Source organism: Mandrillus leucophaeus, unplaced genomic scaffold, assembly GCF_000951045.1.
Source record: "Mandrillus leucophaeus isolate KB7577 unplaced genomic scaffold, Mleu.le_1.0 Scaffold110, whole genome shotgun sequence".
Classification (NCBI taxonomy): domain Eukaryota; kingdom Metazoa; phylum Chordata; class Mammalia; order Primates; family Cercopithecidae; genus Mandrillus; species Mandrillus leucophaeus.
Window position 1 is genome coordinate 1560367 of NW_012099210.1, and position 23105 is coordinate 1583471.

Genomic DNA, 23105 nt, shown 5'->3' on the forward strand with positions numbered 1-23105 from the left:
TATGTTAACTAACAGTATAGACAATAATGTGTTAAAAGAATTATGCCAGTAAACTAAGACTTGTGTTTCACTCATTTCCTACACTCTCCTCTTACTTTTCCTTTATAGATTAAATGTATTTGTATGTGTGTACGCACACCTCTTTAAAAACTTGTGGAAACATTAGAAAATATCACAAAATTAGTCACTTTCATTAACAGTTTTTGATGCCAGTTTTTTTCAAATATTATTGCATATGTAGTCCATGTTTATTTTAGAATAATTTGTAAAATTCAGGTATATAGAAAGAAAAACCAATGAAAAAGTTCCCATAGTTCTGTAATCCAGAGATAACTGTGTTTCTCTGCAAAAACATATAAATGCATGTGTACATACATAGTATATATTAAAAATGGTATTATATGAAAACATGGCAGCAGCCAGGCGCAGTGGCTCACACTTGTAATCCCAGCACTACGGGAGGCCAAGGCGGGTGGATCAGTTGAGGCCAAGAGTTCGAGACCAGCCTGGCCAACATGGTGAAACCATCTCTCTACTAAAAATACAAAAATTTGCCGAATGTGGTGGCATACACCCGTAGTCCCAGCTACTAAGGAGACTGAGGCAGGAGAATCACTTGAACCTGGGAGGTAGAGGATTCAGTGAGCCAAGATCATGCCATTGCACTCCAGCCCGGGCTGCAGAACCAGACTCCATATCAAAATACATAAATACATAAATAAAAAATAAAAATAAATAAAAACATGGCAGCTATTGCACAGTGGTTAGAAGAGCAGGGAGCCACCTGGGTTTGAATCCTGCCTCTACCACTTGAGTAGCAGGCTTACTCAAGCAAGTGATTTAACCGCTCTGTGCCTCAATTTCCCCCTCTACCAAGTGGAAATAATAATAATGCAAATTCCTTGTGTGGATTACATATTTTAATACAGGTGAAATCATAGAAAAGTGCCTGGCACACATAACACTCAGTGTGTGTTAACCATTTAACAACAACTATGTACACAGTTTGGTAATCTGGTTATTTTATTTACCTGCATATAATGAACATTTGCCTGTATCTATAAATATAGATCTACATAATAATTTTTAATGGTTACATAGTAGTATAGGTTAGTGGTAATACATTGATCGAATCTCCTTTTACTAGAGATATATTGATGAAACCATTTGTTTTTTATTTATTTATTTGTTGATATTATAAACCATCCCTGCACATAGCTTTGTGCATACCTCCCCAATTATTTTTTATAAGTTTGCAGAAGTGCGTTCACTGGATGGAAAAGTAAGCACACTTTAAAGCTTTTGTAAGTCATTAATATCTTCCAGAAGGATTGTAAGAAATGAATGAGCAATGTGTGCCCACCCTTTCCCCACAGCTGTGCAAAAGTCAGAAATTATTATTGAATTTGATTTGAGTAAGTCATAGTGCAGGAAAACATCAATTTTCAAAATCATTATAAGCCTGAAATGGTTTTCATATAAAAGTTTACATGCCATTTATGAATTACAATTATCTATCTTAACTGCCAGAATCTGTCATGAGAAGGTCTGGAGTTATTCATCAAATTTGAATAACAATTTAAAAAAATAAGACATGTCAGGGACTTTGCTTTAACTACCTCAGTTCTATAATTAGTCTTTGGGATTTGTTTGGAAAAACAGAAGTCTGTTCATAAAGACAGAAACCTGTTCATTCCAACCAAGGTATTTTTTAATGATGAAAATAATCTAATGTTTCTTGCTAACTCTGGTGAACATGTACTATGGTACAAGGAATTATCTAAGCTGTCATGAATGCCAAGAAATATCCAAAGGAATTTAAATTCTAGTTTCTTATTACAGTATTGTGGGCCAGCTTAGTCATAAAGATAAATAGATGGTTTTTTGTGCCTTCAGACACCGATTATAAATTGCACAATGATTTTTTATCTGCATTATTGAAACAATTGCACAATGGGTATTCAAAATAATTCTAAGATAATAATAATTCACGTTTTAATATTTTAACTAGATTTTAAAATATCACTTGGCACTTGCCTGGATGTGAAATGTGAAAATTACTCCCTGCCTTGTCAATCCATTTCACTTCTTATCATCATAAGACCTGCTAAATGATTTAATCAAATGGTGCTATTGAAAGGAATAATCAAATGGACATTAGAAAGAGATTCCATGTGAATGCCATGGAAACTTGGAAGGGTGAAACCCACGTATAGGATGCTGTTTCTGTTTATTGATTTCTGGGGATCTCAAAATTATAAAGCACCTTTTTCTCTTTTCCTAAATGGGTTAGGCTCTTTGAGTTTTTCACAATTGTATTGAAATGTCTAGTCACTGAGGATGCTGCAGCCTTGTTATATGACTACAATGACCTTCACAACCTGGGTAATCATACAGTCTATCATCCAAACTGAGACTCTTTTGATAGTAAAAGGGACTGTGATTAATAATTATTCTGGAACTACCAGCATGAACCATGAGCTTTCCAGGAAAACGGGGGCATACGGTCACCCTGTTTATAACTCTTATCCGTCAGGGTCTTAATCTCAGGCAGGACCCCTGCATCTGACTAAAAATACATTGGGCTCTGAAGCAGGTGAATTGTAAGCGAACAATGCTCTCCTTTGTAGATTAAAAGAGTAAATGGCAACATTTCAAAATGTCACAAAATTGCCACTTTCATTACGTTTCTGATACTGGGTTTTGGTCCCCCCAACCCCCATTTTTACTGCACAAATAGTACCTATTTGTTCTGGAAGAATGTTTAAAATTTAGGTGCACAGAAAGAAAAACTGAAGAAAAATTCCCATAATTCTATAATCTTGATAACTATGTTTTTCTGCACGTCAATGCATGTTTTTATTCATAGTGTCTTTAACAAACATGGTATTGCCTTAAACCGAGAGTTGTAGTGGACTCGTTAAGAGGAGGGGCCACAGAGCCAGCCTGCCATAAAATCTTCCTCCACCTCAAGCTGTGGAAGCAGCCTCTAGTTTGCACTGCACACAGCCTTAGGTCCCAACCTGCTAGGGATGCCCCGAGACACTCTCGTCCCTCCTGTTGAGCAGACAACTCCTAGTGGCTCTCACACTGTACACCCCTCCTTGATCTACTCCAGCACACTTTTTTACCTTTGAAGATGTGCCTCTGTTCACTTTCTGGGAGTGACCCTGCACACCTCCTCCTCCACCCTATAAAACCTTTAAGTTCATGAGCTCACTCAAGTAAGATGGCCTCAAGTGTGCAACCATGCACCCTTGTCTAGATTGACAACCGTGAAAGGCAACATTTCTGGGTACTCGCATGAAGCATTCACAGTTGAAAAACAGCTGTCAGTGAGCCTGCTCTGTTTCTCAAGATGGTGGGAGCCTGCTTTATCACTCAGAAGCACCACGTGCATTCTCTGCACCTTTCCTATCGTTGACTGGGATTAATTTCTGACTCCATGATCCAGGAATAGGAGAACAAGAAAGATGTGTAACACTGGATTTTTTTTTTTTTTGAAGCTTCATAATTTTCATTTCAGAGCACATGAGCAGTAAGGCAGTGGAGGTGTGGATTGGTCTCAATCAGCTGGATGAACACGCTGGCTGGCAGTGGTCTGATGGAACACCGCTCAACTACCTAAACTGGAGCCCAGGTACCCGCAGTGTTTTCTTTGCCTTTGTCACGTGGCATCATCCTGCAGCCTTACACCGCAGCGTTTCCCATGCACATAGGACATGCTTTTCTGAGAGCAGTTTATAAACATTTTTTAACCTGACTGAATTCTTTAAAGGCAAGCTTTTCCAAACAAGAAAATAGAGTCCAGGAAGATAAGCTTTTTAGCCAAAATTGCAGGAGAATTTGGGTACAAGCCAAGATTCCAGTCTGCTGCTTTAAAAATAGCTACAAATTGCAAAGTATCTCTCTACTTTAAGATAGTAAAATTGGGTCTTTTGGAATCTTTGGGAAATCATTTAATTGACATGCCTGGACTGTAACTGCAAAATCATGGATAACATCTTATAGGATATAACATCTTTACAGGATTTACTATATATGACAAGCAAAAAGGCTATCCCCTTGATGCTGAAACTACATTTCAATATATATTAAACTAGCTGCTTTTGCTTCTAATATTAAACACACTCTTTGTATTTTCAGAGGTAAATTTTGAGCCATTTGTTGAAAATCACTGTGGAACATTTAGTTCATTTATGCCAAGTGCCTGGAGGAGTCGGGATTGTGAGTCCACCTTGCCATATATATGTAAAAAATATCTAAACCACACTGATCATGAAATAGTTGGTAAGTGTTTTTATTTTAAGTTGTTCTTAGGTGTTGTTTACTTGTCCTCTCAATATATGTAAATTTCTCTAATTTTTACTAATAATTCATAATGTAAACTTAGCTAAATCTAGTTTATATTTATATGAAAAAATGTGTAACTAGATAATATCTGCTATGTCAAAGGGACTGTGATTTTAACAAATGCATTTAGGTTTTTACTAAAAAACTGAAATAAACTGAGCATAGCAAACATTTTCTTCCTCTCTTCTAAAAAATTTGCACTCTTAGTCATTCTGTATTAGAAAAATAAGATACATTTCTTTTTCTATTCTAGTTTTGAGTTTTATTTATTGTTCCCCTAGAAATTAAACATAATTTAAAAAACAATTTTATATAATTATTTACTTCATTGATTTTCTGGCACACTCTGAATCTCTTATTAGTAACACACCCTCCTCCCTGAAATCACATGCAGGACTTTTTAGATGGAGTTAATACTTAAATAATATCTAATCACAGTCTACTACCAGAAGTCCAATTATTTCTGTTTTCAGGTCTATAACCTCTTTCTAGTTTCTCTGAGAATTAATGTCTTAACTCCAAATGTAGAGATAAAAATATAACTTTTTTTTTTTCTTTTGAGACGGAGTCTCGCTCTGTGGTCCAGGCTGGAGTGCAGTGGCACAATCTCAGCTCACTGCAAGCTCAGCCCTCCTGCCTCACTCTCCTGAGTAGCTGGGAGTACAGGCGCCCGCCACTACGCCTGGCTAATTTGTTGTATAGTTAGTAGAGATGGAGTTTCACCGTGTTAGCCAGGATGGTCTCGATCTCCTGACCTTGTGATCTACCCTCCTTGGCCTCCCAAAGTTCTGGGATTACAGGCGTGAGCCACCGCGCCCGGCCAATATAACCATTTTATAAAGAATCATTGCAAAAATATTAGAAAAACTCTAGATTTAAAATAATAAGCTGAATTATCATTTTTAAATATTGTCTCTGACAATCGGGTTTTAACTTTCATTTTCCTTTAAATAGCTAAGCCTAGAAGTTTTGTAGAATATGGGGTACAAGTTGGGGAAAAAAGAAGCATCTTGCCATTTTTTAATGTAGAGATTTGTCCATTATTTCAGGAATTTGCTGAAATTGCTACCACCTGTTATTGTCCTTTTCCCTCCCTCTCTTCCTTCTTTCATATTCCTTTCTCCATTCCTTCTCTCTTCATTTTTTCTTTCTTTCTTATGCCATCTTGCATTCCCTCCTGCCACCCTTCATTTCTTCTGTTATATTTATCCTTCTGGTCTGCTAATTGAGGTCAGAAGACCAGAAATGGGAGTAGTTAAGTTAGCTTGTTTGGATTATTTGCTTTGCTTCAAGTTCAACACATTCTTCTGCGGATCGATTGAAGTCTTGCTTTTGTGACCCAGGCTGGAATGCAATGGCGCGATCTCAGATCAGTGCAACCTCTGCCTCCCGGGTTCAAGCAATTCTGCCTCAGCCTCCCAAGTAGCTGGGATTACAGGCGCCTACCACCATGCCCAGCTAATTTTTGTATTTTTAGTAGAAACAGGGTTTCACCATGTTCACCAGGCTGGTCTCGAACTCCTGACCTGAGGCTATCCATCCGCCTCAGCCTCCCAAAGTGCTGGGATTACAGGCGTGAGCCACCACGCGCAGCCTAAAATTCCAAGTTTAAAAAGGGTGTCATGAGTACTTTTTTAGGCTGAAAACCATTGGGGTCAATGATATACAAAATTCTAACACTCTTTGGCCATGATTCCAATTGCTGTCAGAGTCCTAGAAACAATTTTAAAAGAATGTTTTGTTTCCCACAGTGAAATCATATTTAGTTTAAATTCGTTCTTAATGGAGGCACCTCATTGTGGTTAATAAAATAAGGCAAAAAATGCCATCATCAGATAGGGGACAGTCTCGCGAGAAAGGAAAACCAACATATAGCATGTGCATCACCACTGCCCTCCAATGTCCAAGCATCATGGCACTGTGTTCCTGAAAGCCCCACCTGGCGTCTGTATCAGCCCAGAGCAACACCGTGGACACTCAAGACGTGTCTTCAAAGTGAAACCTATTTGTCATCCCCATTTTAGAGGAAGTTGTCAGAGTTTTAGGCTCTTTTCAGCTGAGGATAAATATCTACCTCACCCATACACTATGTATAAAATCCCTGAAATACCATTTAAATTGTATTCCATAATACTTCTTTTAAATGTAAAAAGGTTTCAAAAACGAACAGCTTTGTTAAATTTTATACCTAGTCCCAACACCCTGCTTTCATTGTATGTCCTTTGTCAAGTCTCTTTACTTCTTTGGTTTTGTTGTTGTTGTTTGTTTTACTTTTTTACTATTTTTTAAAATAAAATATACTATATATGTTCAAAGTATACAATATGATGTCATAGGATATATATACATATAGTAAAATGGTTATTTTAGTGACACAAATTAACACATGCATCATCTCACTTAGTTACCCATTTCCCCCACTGTGACAAGAGCAACTATAGTTTACTCATTTATCAAGAATCCTGAATACACTATATTAACTATAGTCCTCATGCTGTACAGTAGACCTTTAGACTTATTCATCCTACAGATCTGCTACCTGTATCCTTTTTCCTACCTCTGCTCATTTTCTCTCTTTGACTCCTAGTAACCTTTTATCCGTTCAGCCATTCTGTGTTTTGATTAGACAATTTAATCCATTTGCATTCAGAGTAATGATTGATAGGTAAAGACTTACTATTGCCATTTTGTTCATTGTTTTCTGCTTGTTTTATAGATTCTTTTTTCTTTCTTCCTCTCTTATTGTTTACCTTTGTGATTTGGTGATTTTTTGTGTGTGTGTGGTGCTAAATTTCAATTCCTTTCTCTTTATCAGTTGTGTATCTGCTATAGTTTTTTTTTTTTTTTCTTTGTGGTTATCATATGGCTTACATAAAACATCTTGTAGTTATAATGGACTGTTTTACACTGATAACTGCTTAACTTTAGTTGCATACAATCACTCTAGATTTTTACCCTACCTCCAATAGTTAAAATTTTGATGTCACTATTTACATCTTTTAATATTGTGTATTTCTTAATTTATTGTAGCTATAGTTATGTTTTAGCATTTTGGTTATTTATTTATTTATTTACTTATTTATTTATGTTTTAGAGACAGGGTCTTGCTCTGTTGCCCAGGCTGGAATATGGTGGCATGATCATAGCTCGACCTCCTGGGTTCAACTAATCCTCCCACCTCAGCCTCCCAAAGTGCTGGGATTACAGCCGTGAGCCACTGTGCCCAACCTATTTTTGACAATTTTGACTTTAATCTTCATACTGGAGATATAAATGATTTACAGACCACCATTACAGTATTTGAACATTCTGAATTTGATATATTTACCTCCAAGGAAGAAGGGGTACTCTGGAGGTTTGGCTCCAGGGAACAGCGCACGGCTGTAATTTGGGAACCAGAACCAGTATGGCACTGTGGCAACTCCAGCTCTAGGGGTGAAGCACCAGGCAGTGGTGACTCCGGACCCTGGGATGGTGGGACACAGCAGAATCTCAGACTCTGTGAGGTCAGGTTCAGTAGCAACAAGGACCCAGGAATGGTGGCATATAGCTATGGCCTGTTTCCTGGGGGGCAAGGAGCAGCAAAATGATGACTCCTCTCCCGGGGAAGGGGTGCCTCAGCAGTTCAGGCTTTGTGGGACTAGTCCAGTTCCAGGAAAGCAGGGTGCTACAGCTGTTTGGCCTGGAGGGCAGGATGTCCCAGCCTTGCCAATGCTGTTTCCGTTGGATGCAGGGTACCACATCAGCCAAGCCCCACGAGGCACAGCTGCTCAGCTCAGCTAAGGCACCCATTCCCCCATGAGATGGGGCTGCTTCAGCTTAGGTGCTGGGGGGTATGACTGCTTTGGGCAGCTAAAGCACTGTTTCCCCTGGATTTGGGAGCCACTTCAGCTCAGGTGCCAGAGGTGTGACTGCTCTCGGCAGCCAGGGCAGGGATTCCCTGGGAGGCAGGGCGCCACTTCAGCACACATACTGGGGAATATGACTACTCTGGGAGGCCAAGGCACCATTTCTTTGGAGGCAGGGTGATAAACCAGCTCAGGCTCTGAGGGGCATGGCACAGCAACAACCAGGAAAGGTAAATAGAGCAGCTCATGGCAACTTGGCCACGCCAGGTAGAGTGAGAGCCCCACAGCAATTTGGCATGGGGTTGGTGGGCCACTAGGTAGAAGTGGTGCAGTGGTTACAAAGCCTCAAAGATGGAGAAGTGCTGTGGCTACTCACTACCGGAGCAGAACATGACATTCTAGCAGTGGTTCTTTTTTCAAGATGGTGCAGCACAATAGCCCCACAGGCCACAGAGAGACAGGGTACAGCGTCAGAACTTTCTCTGGGGCAAGCATAGTCCTGTAGACTCCAGGCAGCCCCCTCAACTGGGCTTAGTGTCTGTGAAGGCTGCAGGGGTCCCCAGTAGCAAGGACTGTAGGTGACCCTGGTGGTGTTGGGGGCTGCTGGGGTCCTCTTGCTCATCCTTTCCTTACAGGGAGAAGTCTCTCCTGGCTCTAAGCTGCTTCCGACGGGGACTGGGGGAGATTGTGGGGGTGAAGGTGGCAAGGGTTTCTGTGCTCCATGTTGTTTCTGCTACTCCCTTGATGTGCTCCAGCACTCTCTTTCAGCTGCCTTTGTGAAAATGTAATCATTTATTCGTTGCTTTGGCTGTTCATATAGCAGGGATGAGTGCCAGGTTTTACCAGAAAGGGGTCCCAATCCAGACCCCAAGAAAGAATTGGAGACGAATCCATAAAAGGAAAGCAAGTTTATCAGGAAAGTAAAGGAATAAAGATTGGCTACTCCAGAGGCCGAGCAGCGGCTTGGGCTGCTCAGCTGATTACACTTACAGTTCTTTCTCGATTATATGCTAAACAAGGGGTAGATTATTCATGAGTTTTCTGGGAAAGGAGTATACCATTTCCGGGAATGAGGGTTCCTCCCCCTTTTAGAACATATAGGGTAACTTCCTGATGTTGCCATGGCTTGTAAACTGTCATAGCATTGGTGGGAGTGTCTTTTAGCATGCTAATACATTATAATTAGCATATAATGAGCAGCTAGGATCACCAGAGCTCACTTTCCTCACCATCTTGGTTTTGATGAGTTTTGGCCAGCTTCTTTACTGCAGCTTGTTTTATCAGCAAGGTCTTCGTGACCTGTATTTTGTGTTGACTTTCTGTCTCATCTTGTAGAATGCCTGACCTTCTGGAAATGCAGCTCAGTAGGTCTCAGCCTTATTTTACTCAGCCCCTAAACAAGATGGAATTGCTGTTGTTCAAAGGCTTCTGACACAGGTGTCTCTATCGGCCATTTTGCTGCCATCCCTCCTCTCCTTACTTCTTTGTACCTTCACTAGCTCATCTGGAAAATGAAATACTGAGGTTCATTTTACCCTAGATCTAGATCTAGATCATAGATTAGACCCTTCTCAACTCTGAAGATCTAGAATTCCATGATATATGTCATTTTGTATATTTCTGTTTTTCACATTTTAAAGTAATCATATAAATGGCAATTTACATAAACTGTAATAAGTAATGTTAAAATAATTGTGGAAAATGACATTGTTTTTTGTTGGTTTAAAAAGAAAAAGATGCGTGGAAATATTATGCTACCCACTGTGAGCCTGGCTGGAATCCCTACAATCGTAATTGCTACAAACTTCAGAAAGAAGAAAAGACCTGGCATAAGGCTTTGCGTTCCTGTCAGGCTGATAACAGTGCATTAATAGATATAACCTCATTAGCAGAGGTGGAGTTTCTTGTAACCCTCCTTGGAGATGGTGAGTCCCAGCTGCCTTTGGTTTAAGAGGTATAAAATATAATGTAGTAACTACTTTTATTAGTAGAGTTGAAAAGAAATTTAAGTTATTTAAAAGTGATTATTCATGACACATATATTTAAAGTTTCTAAATGTTATTCAGGAGTTCAAATTTATTGGATTTTTACAAAATACATGTTCAGAAACTTCGTAACATCTTCATATATGCCACATTTATTAGATGATTTTTAACTTTTTTGTAAAGTAGGAAAGTTCATTTCCTAAAACTTCTAGTGAAAAACCTAAACCTGTAATTTAGCTTTATGGCCACTAGATAGCAGTAGTGTGTTGTTATCATGTAATCCACATACTAAAGGGAACCCCTTAGGCAAATAATTGGATTTAAACAATTTTAGCCGGTGAACATGGGTAATTTATTTGGTGAAGTGATGTTCAGACTGTTCCCCATGTATAGGAGTTTTAGGCTCCTGGCTTCCACCCAGCCTGAGTCCATCAGAGTTGGCTTGCTCTTCAATGTGTCATGCATTTGACATAGACTTCTGCTGAAAAATACTGAAATTATTTATTTCATTTTTCAGTTTTTAAAAATACAAAAAAATTTCCAGGATCTACTTTGATGACATTTTCAATTGTTAGGTTTTAGTATGGAGTGAAAACATGCATCCTTCTCTGTTATTTTTCCTAATCCTTTGCATTTGGGATTAAAGAACCCTGTGGGCTGCTTATCTCAACAAGGGCACTTACACATCTCTTTCAGCCACATAGGGTCCTTTCTTACCTAGGCTGTCAAGTTTTAATTCCTTTTCCAGTAACTCCACTTCAATTCCTTTAAGAGGTTTTGCTCCTTTTTTCTCATGGCAGAAAAAAGAAAAAGGAAAAAACATACTTTAAAAAATAGGTTTAAGAGGTACAGGTGAGTATTTCTTACATGCATATATTGCAGTGGTGAAGTCTGGCCTCTTAGCGGTCCCATCACCCAGATAGTGAGCATTGTACCCAACAGGTGATTTTTCAACCCTCAGCCTCACCCCTACCACCTTTTGGAGTCTCCAGTGTTTATTATCCTGCTCTGTATCTCCATGTGTCCCCATTGTTTAGCTCCCACCTATAAATGAGAACATGCAGTATTTGATGTTCTGAGTTATTTCACTTAGCAGAATCACCTCAAGTGCTACCTGTGTGCAAAAGACATGATTTCATTCTTTTCTATGGCTGAGTAGTATTCCGTGATGTGTGTGTGTGCATATATGTGTATATATGTGTGTATATATGCATATATGTGTATATATGTGTATATATATGCATATATGTGTATATATGTGTATATATGCATATATGTGTGTATATATGCATATATATGTATATGTGTGTATATATGCATATATATGTATATGTGTGTATATATATGCATATATGTATATATGTGTATATATATGCATATATATGTATATATGTGTGTGTGTATATATATATAAAAAACCATATTTTGTTTATCCAGCCCTCCTCTGATAGATACTTACATGATTCCATCTTTGCTATTGTGAATAATGCTGTGATAAACATATGAGTACAGGTGTCTTTTTGATATGATTTTTTTCCCTTTGGGTATATATCCAGTAGTGGGATTGCTGGATTGAATGGTAGTTCTATGTTTAGTTCTTTGAGTAATCCCCATACTGTTTTCCATAAAGGTTGTACTAATTTACATTCCCACCAATAATGTATAAGTGTTTCTTTTTTTGCATCCTCACCAACATCTGTTGGGGGGGAAAAAACTTATCTTTAAGCTAGACTATCATTAAAAGTTTGTTTCATGCCCTTTTCATAATCCAGTGGGTCTTCCTATTTTTCCTTTCTCTAGGCAGAAGCAAAACCAGACTTTTCAGATCTACGTAACGTACATACACGATTCTAGCAGAAATCAGAGCCCCAGGAATCCAACTTGCTTAGGCTTTGTTGTTGCATTGGCTTTGGCTCACACTCTGCCTCACTTATAAGGCCTATATCAAGCAGATCTGGATATTATGGGGGTGTCTTAGTTCATTTTCTATTGATTATAATAGAATACAAAGAAACTGAGTAATTTATAAAGAAAAGAACTTTATTTCCTACAGTTATGGAGGCTGGGAAGTTCAAGGTCAAAGGGCCACATCTGGAGAGGGTCTCCTTGCTAATGGGGATTCTCTGCAGAGTCCCATGGTGGCACAGGGCATCACATGGAGAGGGGGCTGAGTGTGCTATCTCAGGTCTCTCTTCCTCTTCTTATAAAGCCACCAGTACCATTCCCATGAGAACTAGTTAATCCATTAACCCATTAATCCATTCATCAGGGCAGAGCCTTCATGACCCACTCGACCCTTAGAGGCTCCCCCTCAATATTGCCACATTGGGGATTAAGTTTCAACCTGAATTTTGGAGGGGACAAACATTCAAACCATAGCACAGAGGGGAAAATGTTTAAACAGACATTTTATGCCAAGACTTAAACAGATTCCATTATGCAAAGAAATAAAGAAGAAATCACATGTGAAGTGGTATATTTTGGTAGTAACTCCAGGGTGTTATCTCCTTTGCAAATAATAGGATCCTGTAAGTAATTTACATTTATCTCTTACAGAAAACGCATCAGAAACATGGATTGGTTTGAGCAGCAATAAAATTCCAGTTTCCTTTGAATGGTCTAGTGACTCTTCAGTCATCTTTACTAATTGGCACACACTTGAGCCGCAAATTTTTCCAAATAGAAGCCAGCTGTGTGTCTCAGCAGAGCAGTCTGTAAGTCAATTCATTTGTTCAGTGCTCACTTTACTGGTCTTGTACTGAAGGCCACCTATGCTGGAGCCTTGGGCTATGGCAGAGACCAAGACAGACACAGTCCCTGCTCCTCATGGGCCTTCCATATTAGAGAGTAAACAAGTACACACAGAAAAAACATGGTAATTATAGTTGTAATGATTGCTCCAAGGAAATATGTGACATGATAGTGAAAAGCTTGGGTTGGGGAAGGATAAGATAGTCACAGAAAGCATTTCTGAAAAGTTGACATTTAAGCTTGGACTTAAAAAAAAAAAAAAACTCTCAGAGAGAAGAGAGAAGAATATTCTAAGCAGAACATGCAGAGGGTAGCAAGTGCAAAGGCCCAAAGACAGACCAAGACTTGATATGTTGAATTATCAAAAAGGAGACCAGTGGTGAGGAGGTCGTAAGAGACGGGCAATAGGAATTCTAAAATGCCAGGTTTCTAGACTGTGGTACAGTAATCAATAAAGTGCTTCAAGGAAACAAATGGCATGATCTGATTTACATTTTAAAATTAACTGTGGCTCCTACACAGAAAATGGTTAGGAGAGGGATAAAATGGAAGCAGAAAAGCCAGTTTGGAGGCTACACCAGAGTTGAATTAGGGTAGTGACTGTGAAGAGAAGTGGACAGATCCAAGTGTGCTTTGGAGAACAGGAGGTGTTACTAAGTTAGATGTTGGGGTGGGAGAGAGGTCGACTTTTGGCTTGAGCAACCACGGTTTTGGTGGATGGTGGTGCCATTGACTGCCGTGATGAAGATGAGGGGAAGAACTGAGGGATGGAAGATTACTCTGGAGAGTGATGGTTTTTAAGCTCCTTTATCTTATTCACGTAAAAGGATTTAAACAGGATGTGTAACCTCTTTGAAAATTATGGATCAGTGGCAAGTCTTGCTCTTTTCCTCACGTGGATGGAGTGGTCCCAGTAGTCTGAACACCACATTCATCCCTATGTTCTAGTCTCTCATTTATCTAAAACATCTGATTATACAGAATTAGTTTAATCCCAAGCCATTTGAATAGTTTATTATGCCTAAAACAGACTTAATCTCTTTGATCAAGATAGCTGCTGAATACAGTGGCTGAGTTTTAGGAGGTTGTTGGGACTTGGTAGATGTCCTTATTCTTCTAACCACCGGGATACTCTGTCAAGTTCCCCCAAGAGGCAGTTTATTAAATGTTACTGACATGGCTTGACAAAGTAATTATGCCAGCCAAACAGGAAGCATTTCTGAGCACTTAACTTTTGTGACATGTTTCATGGTTTCATCTTTTAATGCTAGCACAGACAATTACAATTGTACAGTGCAGTAACAGTTATACATGCTAAGGCTGTGTCTCTCAGCACCATATGAAGAAGGAGAAACAATACCTCTCAATGTTTGTCTTGGGTCTAGCTCTGCTGAAATCCACCACAATGTTTTGTTTGTTTGTTTGTTTGTTTGTTTGTTTTTGAGACAGAATCTCACTCTGTCACCCAGGCTGGAGTGCAGTAGTGCGATCTCAGGTCACTGCAACCTCCATTTCCTGGATTCAAGTGATTCTCATGCCTCAGCCTCCCGAGTAGCTGGGATTACAGGCCTGCACTACCACGCCTGGCTAATTTTTGTATTTTTAGTAGAGGTGGGGTTTCATGTTGCCCATGCTGGTCTCAAACTCCTGGACTTTACCCTCCTTGGCCTCCCAAAGTGTTGAGATTACTGGCGTGGGCCACTGCGCCTGGCCCACCACCATTTATTCCACAGTATCTGCTGATTTATTGGTTCATTAGTTTTGATATAATTTAGGTGATCATTTCTTATTGACAGGCATGGGTATGTTGCTCTGCAAGTTTACAGAACAGGAACCAATATTTGGACAGAGATTATTTTTTAAGAGATTGAGGATAGGTATTAATAGTATTGGACATGTCAGGACAATGCTGCCATAAGTGTAATATTTTGTGGCCCCTTTTCTGGCAACTCAGAAGCTCCTTGAATAGTAGATGTATAAAAAATAACATTTATTTCCTGGAGTAGAACTCAGTATGAATATAATTATTATAATTAACAAGTTAACAAATCACAGTTGACACAAATTTGAATATGAGAGCCTAGGAAACAATTCATTTGTTCTTCCATTCATCTAACAGTTCTTAACTACAGAATGCCTGACACTATCCTGTAACTGGATGGTTTGCTGGAAGACTCCCTGGGGGAGCGATGCAGAGCTCCTCTTACAGATGAAGGTGTCAGCCCTGGATGTTGTATTTTTCTAAGGGTCACGGAAGGGCTCCACATTCCCCTAAAATTCTAGATGTGTGAAATACCACCTGGAATTTGAATTGTGTAACTTTAGCCTAAGGTTCTGATTTGTGTTATTAAAAAAAAATCCTACAGGAAGATAAAATTTTAATCTGTTAGCAATTATTATATCGTTATTAATGAAAGATCTGAGAGTAGCCTTCAATAGGATTACAGAAAAACATGAAGGTATCTGCCTAGCATATAAAGAGGAGATGGGGTGGTGCTGTTCGAATTCCTGATGGAGGGATCATTGAAGGGTGAACGTGAATTTCGTCTATGCCAGTATTACCTAGGGTGCTTCATGGTAGCTTCTAGGAATTTCCCCAGCATCAGGTAGAGACATGAAAGCAGCAAAGCATTTAATGTAACACTTAGAATTGGTTGAAGAGAGGTATCAGCACTCTCACTTGGTCAGGAGGATGGCTTCATCCCAGTGGTTCTCACGGTGTGACCCCCAGACCAACAGCATTAACACCACCTGAAAGTTTGTTAGGAATGCCAATTCTCAAGTACCACCAGACCTACTGAGTGAGACACTGGTCATGCAGCCCAGTCAGCTAGGTTTCAGTTAGCCCTCCAGGTGCTTCTGGAGCACACTCAAGATTGAGAACCGTGGCTCTATCCCATCTTTTCACAGAAAAATTGAGAACAGCTTAATGGAAAGCCAGGCTGACCTTTGTATTAATCCTAGCTCCAATGTTTACTGACTCTAGGACCATGTAAAATGCTAACTCTAACCTTTAAAACGGGAATAATAATCCCTACCTCACTGGAGCATTGAGATAATAGATGAAAATCGCCCTGCATTAAGCCAACACATGGCAGCTATCAAGAAACACCAGTTGTTGATAGTTGCTTCCTCTCTCCCGCCCACCTAGTTATAGATTGAACACCTTGGAACTCGTGCTGGAGAGAGGGGCCTCCCATCCCTAGAGAAAGTGTGAATCCTTTCCATGACAAAGTGGGGTGCTGCCTGAAACATTATCCCATGCGGGAGCACATTATTCATCATATTTTTATTTGTAAGAATTGCTATGGCCCACCAGCATCAGCACAGAGTGTATTCATTCTCTTGTAACATTTTTCTCCGTAGGAGGGACACTGGAAAGTCAAAAATTGTGAAGAAACACTTTTTTACATTTGTAAAAAAGCAGGCCATGTCCTCTCTGATGCTGAATCAGGATGTCAAGAGGTAAGTGCTATTAACATTGCAATTTAGGTACAGGAACTTCATAGCTAGATATCAATTCCACCATCAATTTGAAGTGAATTTCTCTTTCTCCTCTCTCTCTCTTGCTCGCTCTCTCCTCTCTTGCTCTCTCTCTTTCCCAACCCCCCTTCTTTCCTTTCCTCTTTTTTTTTCGTCCTGAGAAACATTGTCTTGCTATCTTCTACACGGGATTGCTTTTCTTTTGAGATTAAAAATGTAAATGGTCCTGATACAGCATCTGTACAGTGACTATCCTGTCTGTGTGATGCCCTGTCTCACACTTGATTTTCCTAGTTTTCTTTCTTTCTTTTTTTTTTTTTTTTTTTTTTGAGATGGAGTCTTGCTCTGTCACCCAGGCTGGAGTGCAGTGGCGCGATCTTGGCTCACTGAACTTCCATCTCCTAGGCTCAAGCAATTCTCGTGCCTCAGTCTCCCGAGTAGCTGGGACTACAAGTATGCGCCACTACGCCTGGCTAATTTTTGTATTTTTAGTAGAGACAGGATTTTGCCATGCTGGCCAGACTGGTCTCGAACTCCTGACCTCAAGTGAACTACCTCCTCGGCCTCCCAAAGTACTGGGATTACAGGCTTGAGCCACTGTGCCTGACCTATGGTTTTCCTAGTTTTCAAGTGAGATGTCAGAAAACAATTGTGTTCCTCTGAGTCAGAGTGAACTCTGCTGTATCAGTCTCAACAGTTTTCCAGACCTGGTTTTTATGCAACTATGCTTTAATTATTTTCTCTTCTAATCCAATTTTGTGTTGCAATTGAACAATGACCCATCCCCTTAGAATCTTCATTTTATTCGTTAATCAGTGTGTAAACACGTGAACTACTCTTCATACTCTAGCTGGATAATAGATGTGCCATAGCTAACATGTCACCATTTTATCTAATGATTACAATTTTGAATTATAGCTGATATCTGATTAATCTCTACCTGATCTGAAATATTGAAGACGGGGCAGGGGCGAGGGTGGGGGTATTTGTCTTACTGTGGCTTCCCAGGAAACTCAACGTGTTTTATTTTTGTTGAAAGGACAATTAACATTTTACACTGCAGAAGCAGAACCGATGTTCTCTTCAAACTTTTGTTCACTGCTTCCCTTTTCCAGCCAGCATTAGCAGTATTTAAAGTTTCTGAGTTCATAGCCAGTTCTCTAGCTTTGTGAGGAAATTTCCATTAATTTTATTATGCATCAGTCTATGAATATGGTTTTGAAAGTTTTCTCTTTCTTAGAACGTTGCTTCAATGCAATTTCTAAACAGTCTGCACTTGAAAAATCCATTTGTAAAATCAATCTTGATAATTTCAAAGCCAAAAAAAAGTGATTTGTTTTTCCTTCTGAGTCACTTTTTTGGGATTGGACAATATGAACAATTCCTTCAGCCTTGTCACCACCATGCTTTCATTTAAAAATGAAATAGCACCTAGTGTACAAAGGGTTAACTGATATACTCAGTTATCCTTCCCGCATTCATTGTGTGGACAAAGCCTTGAAGTAACAAGTCTGTTTTTCTGATTATTCTATGCCAGATCTATTTTTCCCTCCCTTTTCTTGAGCCTGTTCAGTTACTGGATTTTTTTGTTTGCTAAGCAGCCTATGATCTAAAAACTTCTAACGAAGAAGAAATACATTATCAGAAAGGTCAGATTGCCAGCCTCCCTCTCCCTGTCCTTCCAAGTGCAGGAGCAGTCTAACATCCCTGCTCCTATCCTGGAGGGATGCCTGAAGGAGCTGTGTGGAGCTGTCAGGTACTCACAGAGAGAAGACTGAGAATAGAGGTGAAAGAGAGTGAGTTCAGAGCAGATCCTAGATGGCTGGATGTGGGAGCTCCTGTGCTTCCCACCTCAGTTAATGATATGTTTGAACTAACATAGCTGATTTCTAAATTAAGGTTTTCTTTAATTTACCGCAAGACCAAAATCTTTTCCAAGAAATTTATGAGAAATCACGTTATGACTGATCAAAAGCTGGCAAGTATTGGCATAGCATAAAATGAAGAGTGTTTTAAAACTGGTGAATAAATTAAAATAGATAAAAATCATGTGATCATAATATTGGAAAAAAAAGAACTAAAATAGCTCAGTTTAAATATAGAGGACTAATGAATGTATGTCTTTCATACTGTATGATTTCTGATGAGATCGGGCACGTTCAGGGTGGTATGGCCGTAGACTGTACTGCATGATTTCAAAGAATAGAGCCACCCTTCATTGTTCCCAGGGTTAAGACATAGACCTGCGTGTTTGTCATTTTTGTCTGAGTGCCAAAGCTTACTTTCCTCCCCTCTAAAAGGCGAGCCAGTTAATTTAGTAATAATCTTTACAAAAAAAAAAAAGAAAAAATACATATATTGGCCATTTTCTATTTGGAAGCATTATGCTCCAAACAAGACCATCCTGGACTATGCCAGAATTGGGTTTCAGGCCCAGCTGATCCACTAGTTTGACTTTATCCAAGTCCCTAATCTCAATAAATCTCAGTGGGATAACATGAAATAATCAATATGAAAGTTGGAAAAATCTATAATATTATCTAGATATATATTCGCTTTGTTCATGTTCTCTTTCCCCTCTGTTGAATTCTGAAATCTCTATCTGCATTGTCCTTCTCTGATTCTCAGAACAGCCCCATAAATACTATTATTATCCTCATTGTATAGATGAAAAAACTAAGGTATTAAACAAGGTTGCACAGTAGTGGAGCCAGAATTCAAACCCACGCATCCTGACCCTAGAGCCAACACTTAATTTCTACCCTCCTGTCAGGGCCATTTATATGAAATTCTGTAAGTAAGGGAGGGGGGAGAGAGGGGGGAGAGAGAGAAAGAGAGAGAGAGACAGAGACAGAGACAGAGAAAGAGAGAGAGAGAGAGAGAGAGAGGCAGAGATCTCGAATGAGTACCCTTTATTTTCATTTACTTTTAAGGTTTCACATTTTAAGTAAATTAAAAATTTTAGATTTTAAGATAATAAATCAAATAAATGTAGAAGTGGCTGTAGTTAATGGTGTTACCAGATAGAAGAAATATAAAAATATCAAGACAAAAATTCAAGGAGTTTTAAAGGAGTAAGAGAAGACAGTCATGTAGGTGGTAAAAGAGTATGCAAAAATATCTCTTGGTATTTAACTAAATCAGATTGTGTCCTTAATTTCCCTTTGATTCTTTTTAAGGGATGGGAGAGACATGGTGGATTCTGTTACAAAATTGACACAGTCCTTCGAAGCTTTGACCAAGCTTCCAGTGGTTATTACTGTCCTCCTGCACTTGTAACCATTACAAACAGGTAAATTAAATTTTTTTTTAACAGAAACAAGACGGCTTTGACATGAGGGCTCTTGGAATGATAAAATCTAGCTACAATCATAACTCGTCAAAATCTAAATCGTGCTATACATCAAAGTACAAAATTATTTAAATTATTTATTGAGATGAATTTAAATTATACAGTGTTATTCCAGAATTGGTTTTTGAGTAATCAATAATAAAATTTAAGGTGACCTTTACTTTCCATAAAGATTTATTAATTATCCAGCTTTTCTAATATATTCAGATATTTTTAGATTTTATCTTCTAACTGCTTATACTGGAAAATAAACACATTATTTATTTATTTTTTATTTTATTTCATTTTTTTGAGGCAGAATCTTGCTCTGTTGCCCAGGCTGGAGTGCAGTGATGCAATCTCAGCTCACTGCAACCTCCACTTCCTGTGTTCAAGCATTTCTCCTGCCTCAGCCCCATGAGTAGCTGGGATTACAGGCACCCGCCACCACGCCCTGCTAATTTTTGTATTTTTAGTAGAGACAGGGTTTCACCATGTTGGCCAGGCTGGTCTGAACTCCTGACCTCAAGTGCCTCAGCCTCCCAAAATGCCGGGATTACAGGTATAAGCCACCGTGCTCAGCCAAAACACATTACTTAACAAGTATTTTTTTAATGTAATGTATGTGAGTTGTATCAGGGTGTTTTTAGCAGAAAAGAAACTATAATATGTAGCGGATATTCAAATCCCTCACCATCACTTCTTCTATTTTATTTAGATTGAGACTTCTCTGTGCACATATGCCTTCCTGATGCTGGCACAGAGACTGTGCCCTTTTTACACTCCATACAATCTGCAGCATGCTACCAATGCATAATACCTGTAGGGGATAAAAGTACCAAGAGCAAAGGTGACCTCATATCACTATCGATGCCAGGAGGACAGTGGGGGCTGGAACACCTGGGAGACCCATTCCTCCTGGGGAAGACAGAAGCAGGGTAGAACTCCAGTGGTGCCACAAGAAACTACACCTGCAAAGCAAGTCACTTGCATATTTGCCTGGGCCATTGCCTTTAAAAATATTCACTGAATACCAGCAAATAGGACAACTGGTTTTACCTAGAGACCCTTCCCGTGTAAGTCTAATTTGTAGAGGAATTCCTGTATAATGTCTCTGCTCCTCCCACATTGGAAGTCAACATCCAAAGCTGCCAGTATGTCCTTCCTTCTCTTACCCTCTTACTTTCACTTGTGTTCCAAACAATGCACAGGCATGCATACACACACACACACACACACACACACACACACTCTCAAATGGATTGATAGCATTTGGCAGACTAAATCACCTGGCGAAACATTTTACTTTCAGGAGATCCTCCCATGGAAATATAGCACTACCTTTGATGTATTTCAGCATTGTTTTTAGTTTTACCTTTCTCCCGACAGGTTTGGCTAACAGGCAGAAGAAACCTTTATCAATTTATTAACTCACCCAAAAGGTTCTAAGAGCACCCTGGGTTGGAGTCCCCCAGTCAGTGAGTCAACATTGGACTTTACAGGAGCCTGACCAATGAAGCTATATGCTCTTTTGTTAATTACAATTTCATTCTGTTTTTTTACCAAAGAAAATAAGTCTAATTGTTTCACCTGGTTTTTTTGTCTTATTCTTTTTTTTGTTTGTTTAATGTTCATTGAGTGCCTGCCACATACCTGGCACTGTGTTAATTATTTTTCATATGTTACCTGACCACACAAAAAATTAATAGCCAAGAGTTTATTAGAAAATTATTTTTTGAATACCTATTTTGTGAGAGGTCCTATATTAAACACTGACATGCTACACACAAGAAATAAAAGGCATGCTATTATTGTCCAGTGCTTTCTGAAACCCAGCAGCTGAAGAGATAGAACATAGACACAAGAAATAAGTGAAGAAGGTAGAATAGCACAATAAATGGATAAACTCACAGTGACATTGCAGATAACCCATAGCACCAAAGTGACCCAAGCTAAGGCAGAAATCTGTTAGAACAAATGCTTCACATTCTATGAACCCTTTGGGGACCTCATACAAATGACAGAAAGTATCTGAGAAAAAAAATCTGTTTCATTTTCCCCAAAACTGGATACAAGACTATGTTGTGAATACTTTTAAATGTTTTCTCTGGTAAACTGTAGTCAGTAGCCAGCGCTCATGCCTGGTCCAGCTCTAAAGCAGAACTATGGCATAGAAAGTCTGTTTTTATCCCAGTCTTGGCCTCCTAGGCCTGTCCAGATTGCCCTGTGCTGGCGTGCTGCCTGGTCACCAGTCAAGCCCTGAGGGAATACAGATGAACAGGGATGTGTCATCTGTCCAAGTCAGTTAACAGATACTTATGCTACCCCTAAACATGTCTACATTCAAAGCAGCGACTCCAACACAGGACTCACGAGTTGAAGAAAGGAAGGGCCAGTGCTCTTGATTTTTAATCTTTCAGACCCCATCAGGGAAGAAACAAGGGTCCACACTGTACTACTTTTGATTCACAATACACATTGGAATTTTTGCAAACAGCATCTTTTGTCTGAGAAAGTTTGGCAGTAGACAGAAAGTCTCTCAGATCCAGGAGTGTCCACTAACGGCCATGGTAATCATTTTCTTCCATTACTGATTTCCTGTTTGAGTTAAGACACTCCTGTCACTCTTCAGTACCCAAGCTTGTAGTTGCTAATTGATTTTCCACTCTTCTGCACAATGGAATGACAGGTTTGATGGGCACAATTAGAACCACCTGCTACAAATTACTTATTTCTTTTGTGATCAGGCAACTGCTCCTGGTCTAAGACTTTTAACACTTTGTGGAATAGAGAGGGGAAGAAAAACAGATCCTTATTGTTGAGTAACAAATTTGTATTTGCTTGCTGATTGTTACAAAATCTTTTCAGGCCTGGCCACTTTGCTTCCAGACAAAGCATGAATGCAGAAGTTGAGTTCCAAAATTATAACACATAATTGGCTAAATCCATGTATGTCTAAATTTTGAATCAATCAGCCATGGAATATTGGTACAAAATAATCCAAATGGCATTCAATTTTGTGAATTTTGCCAAAAGTGAGAAATTCTGCAATATCTCATTTTCTCCTAAGTTTATTTTACTTTCATTTATTTTTGAGGCAGTGTCTCACTCTGTTGCCCAGGCTGGAGTGTAGTGGTGCCTTCATGACTCACTGCAGCTTTGACCTCCTGGGCTCAAGTAATCCTCCTGCCTCAGCCCCCCAAGTAGTTGGGACTACAGGCGTGTACCACCATGCCTGGCTAATTTTTTAAATTTTTTTGTAGAGACAGATTCTTGCCATGTGGCCATGGCTGGTCTTGAACTCCTGGGCTCAAGAAATCCTCCTGCCTTAGCCTCTCAGAGTGCTGGGATTA

The 23105-nt window shown here is 39.3% G+C and overlaps 1 protein-coding gene across 2 annotated transcripts in view; it reads left to right on the plus strand.

Moving 5' to 3' along the window:
* Nucleotides 1–23105, plus strand: part of PLA2R1 (phospholipase A2 receptor 1, 180kDa) — a 118706-nt gene that overhangs the window by 31880 nt on the left and 63721 nt on the right. For both annotated transcript variants that reach the window (XM_011991528.1, XM_011991535.1), the window contains exons 5-10: nt 3527–3640; nt 4147–4290; nt 9932–10126; nt 12744–12901; nt 16305–16403; nt 19601–19713. In XM_011991528.1, coding sequence (XP_011846918.1) covers nt 3527–3640; nt 4147–4290; nt 9932–10126; nt 12744–12901; nt 16305–16403; nt 19601–19713 — 823 coding nt within the window. The remainder of the gene's footprint in view (nt 1–3526; nt 3641–4146; nt 4291–9931; nt 10127–12743; nt 12902–16304; nt 16404–19600; nt 19714–23105) is intronic.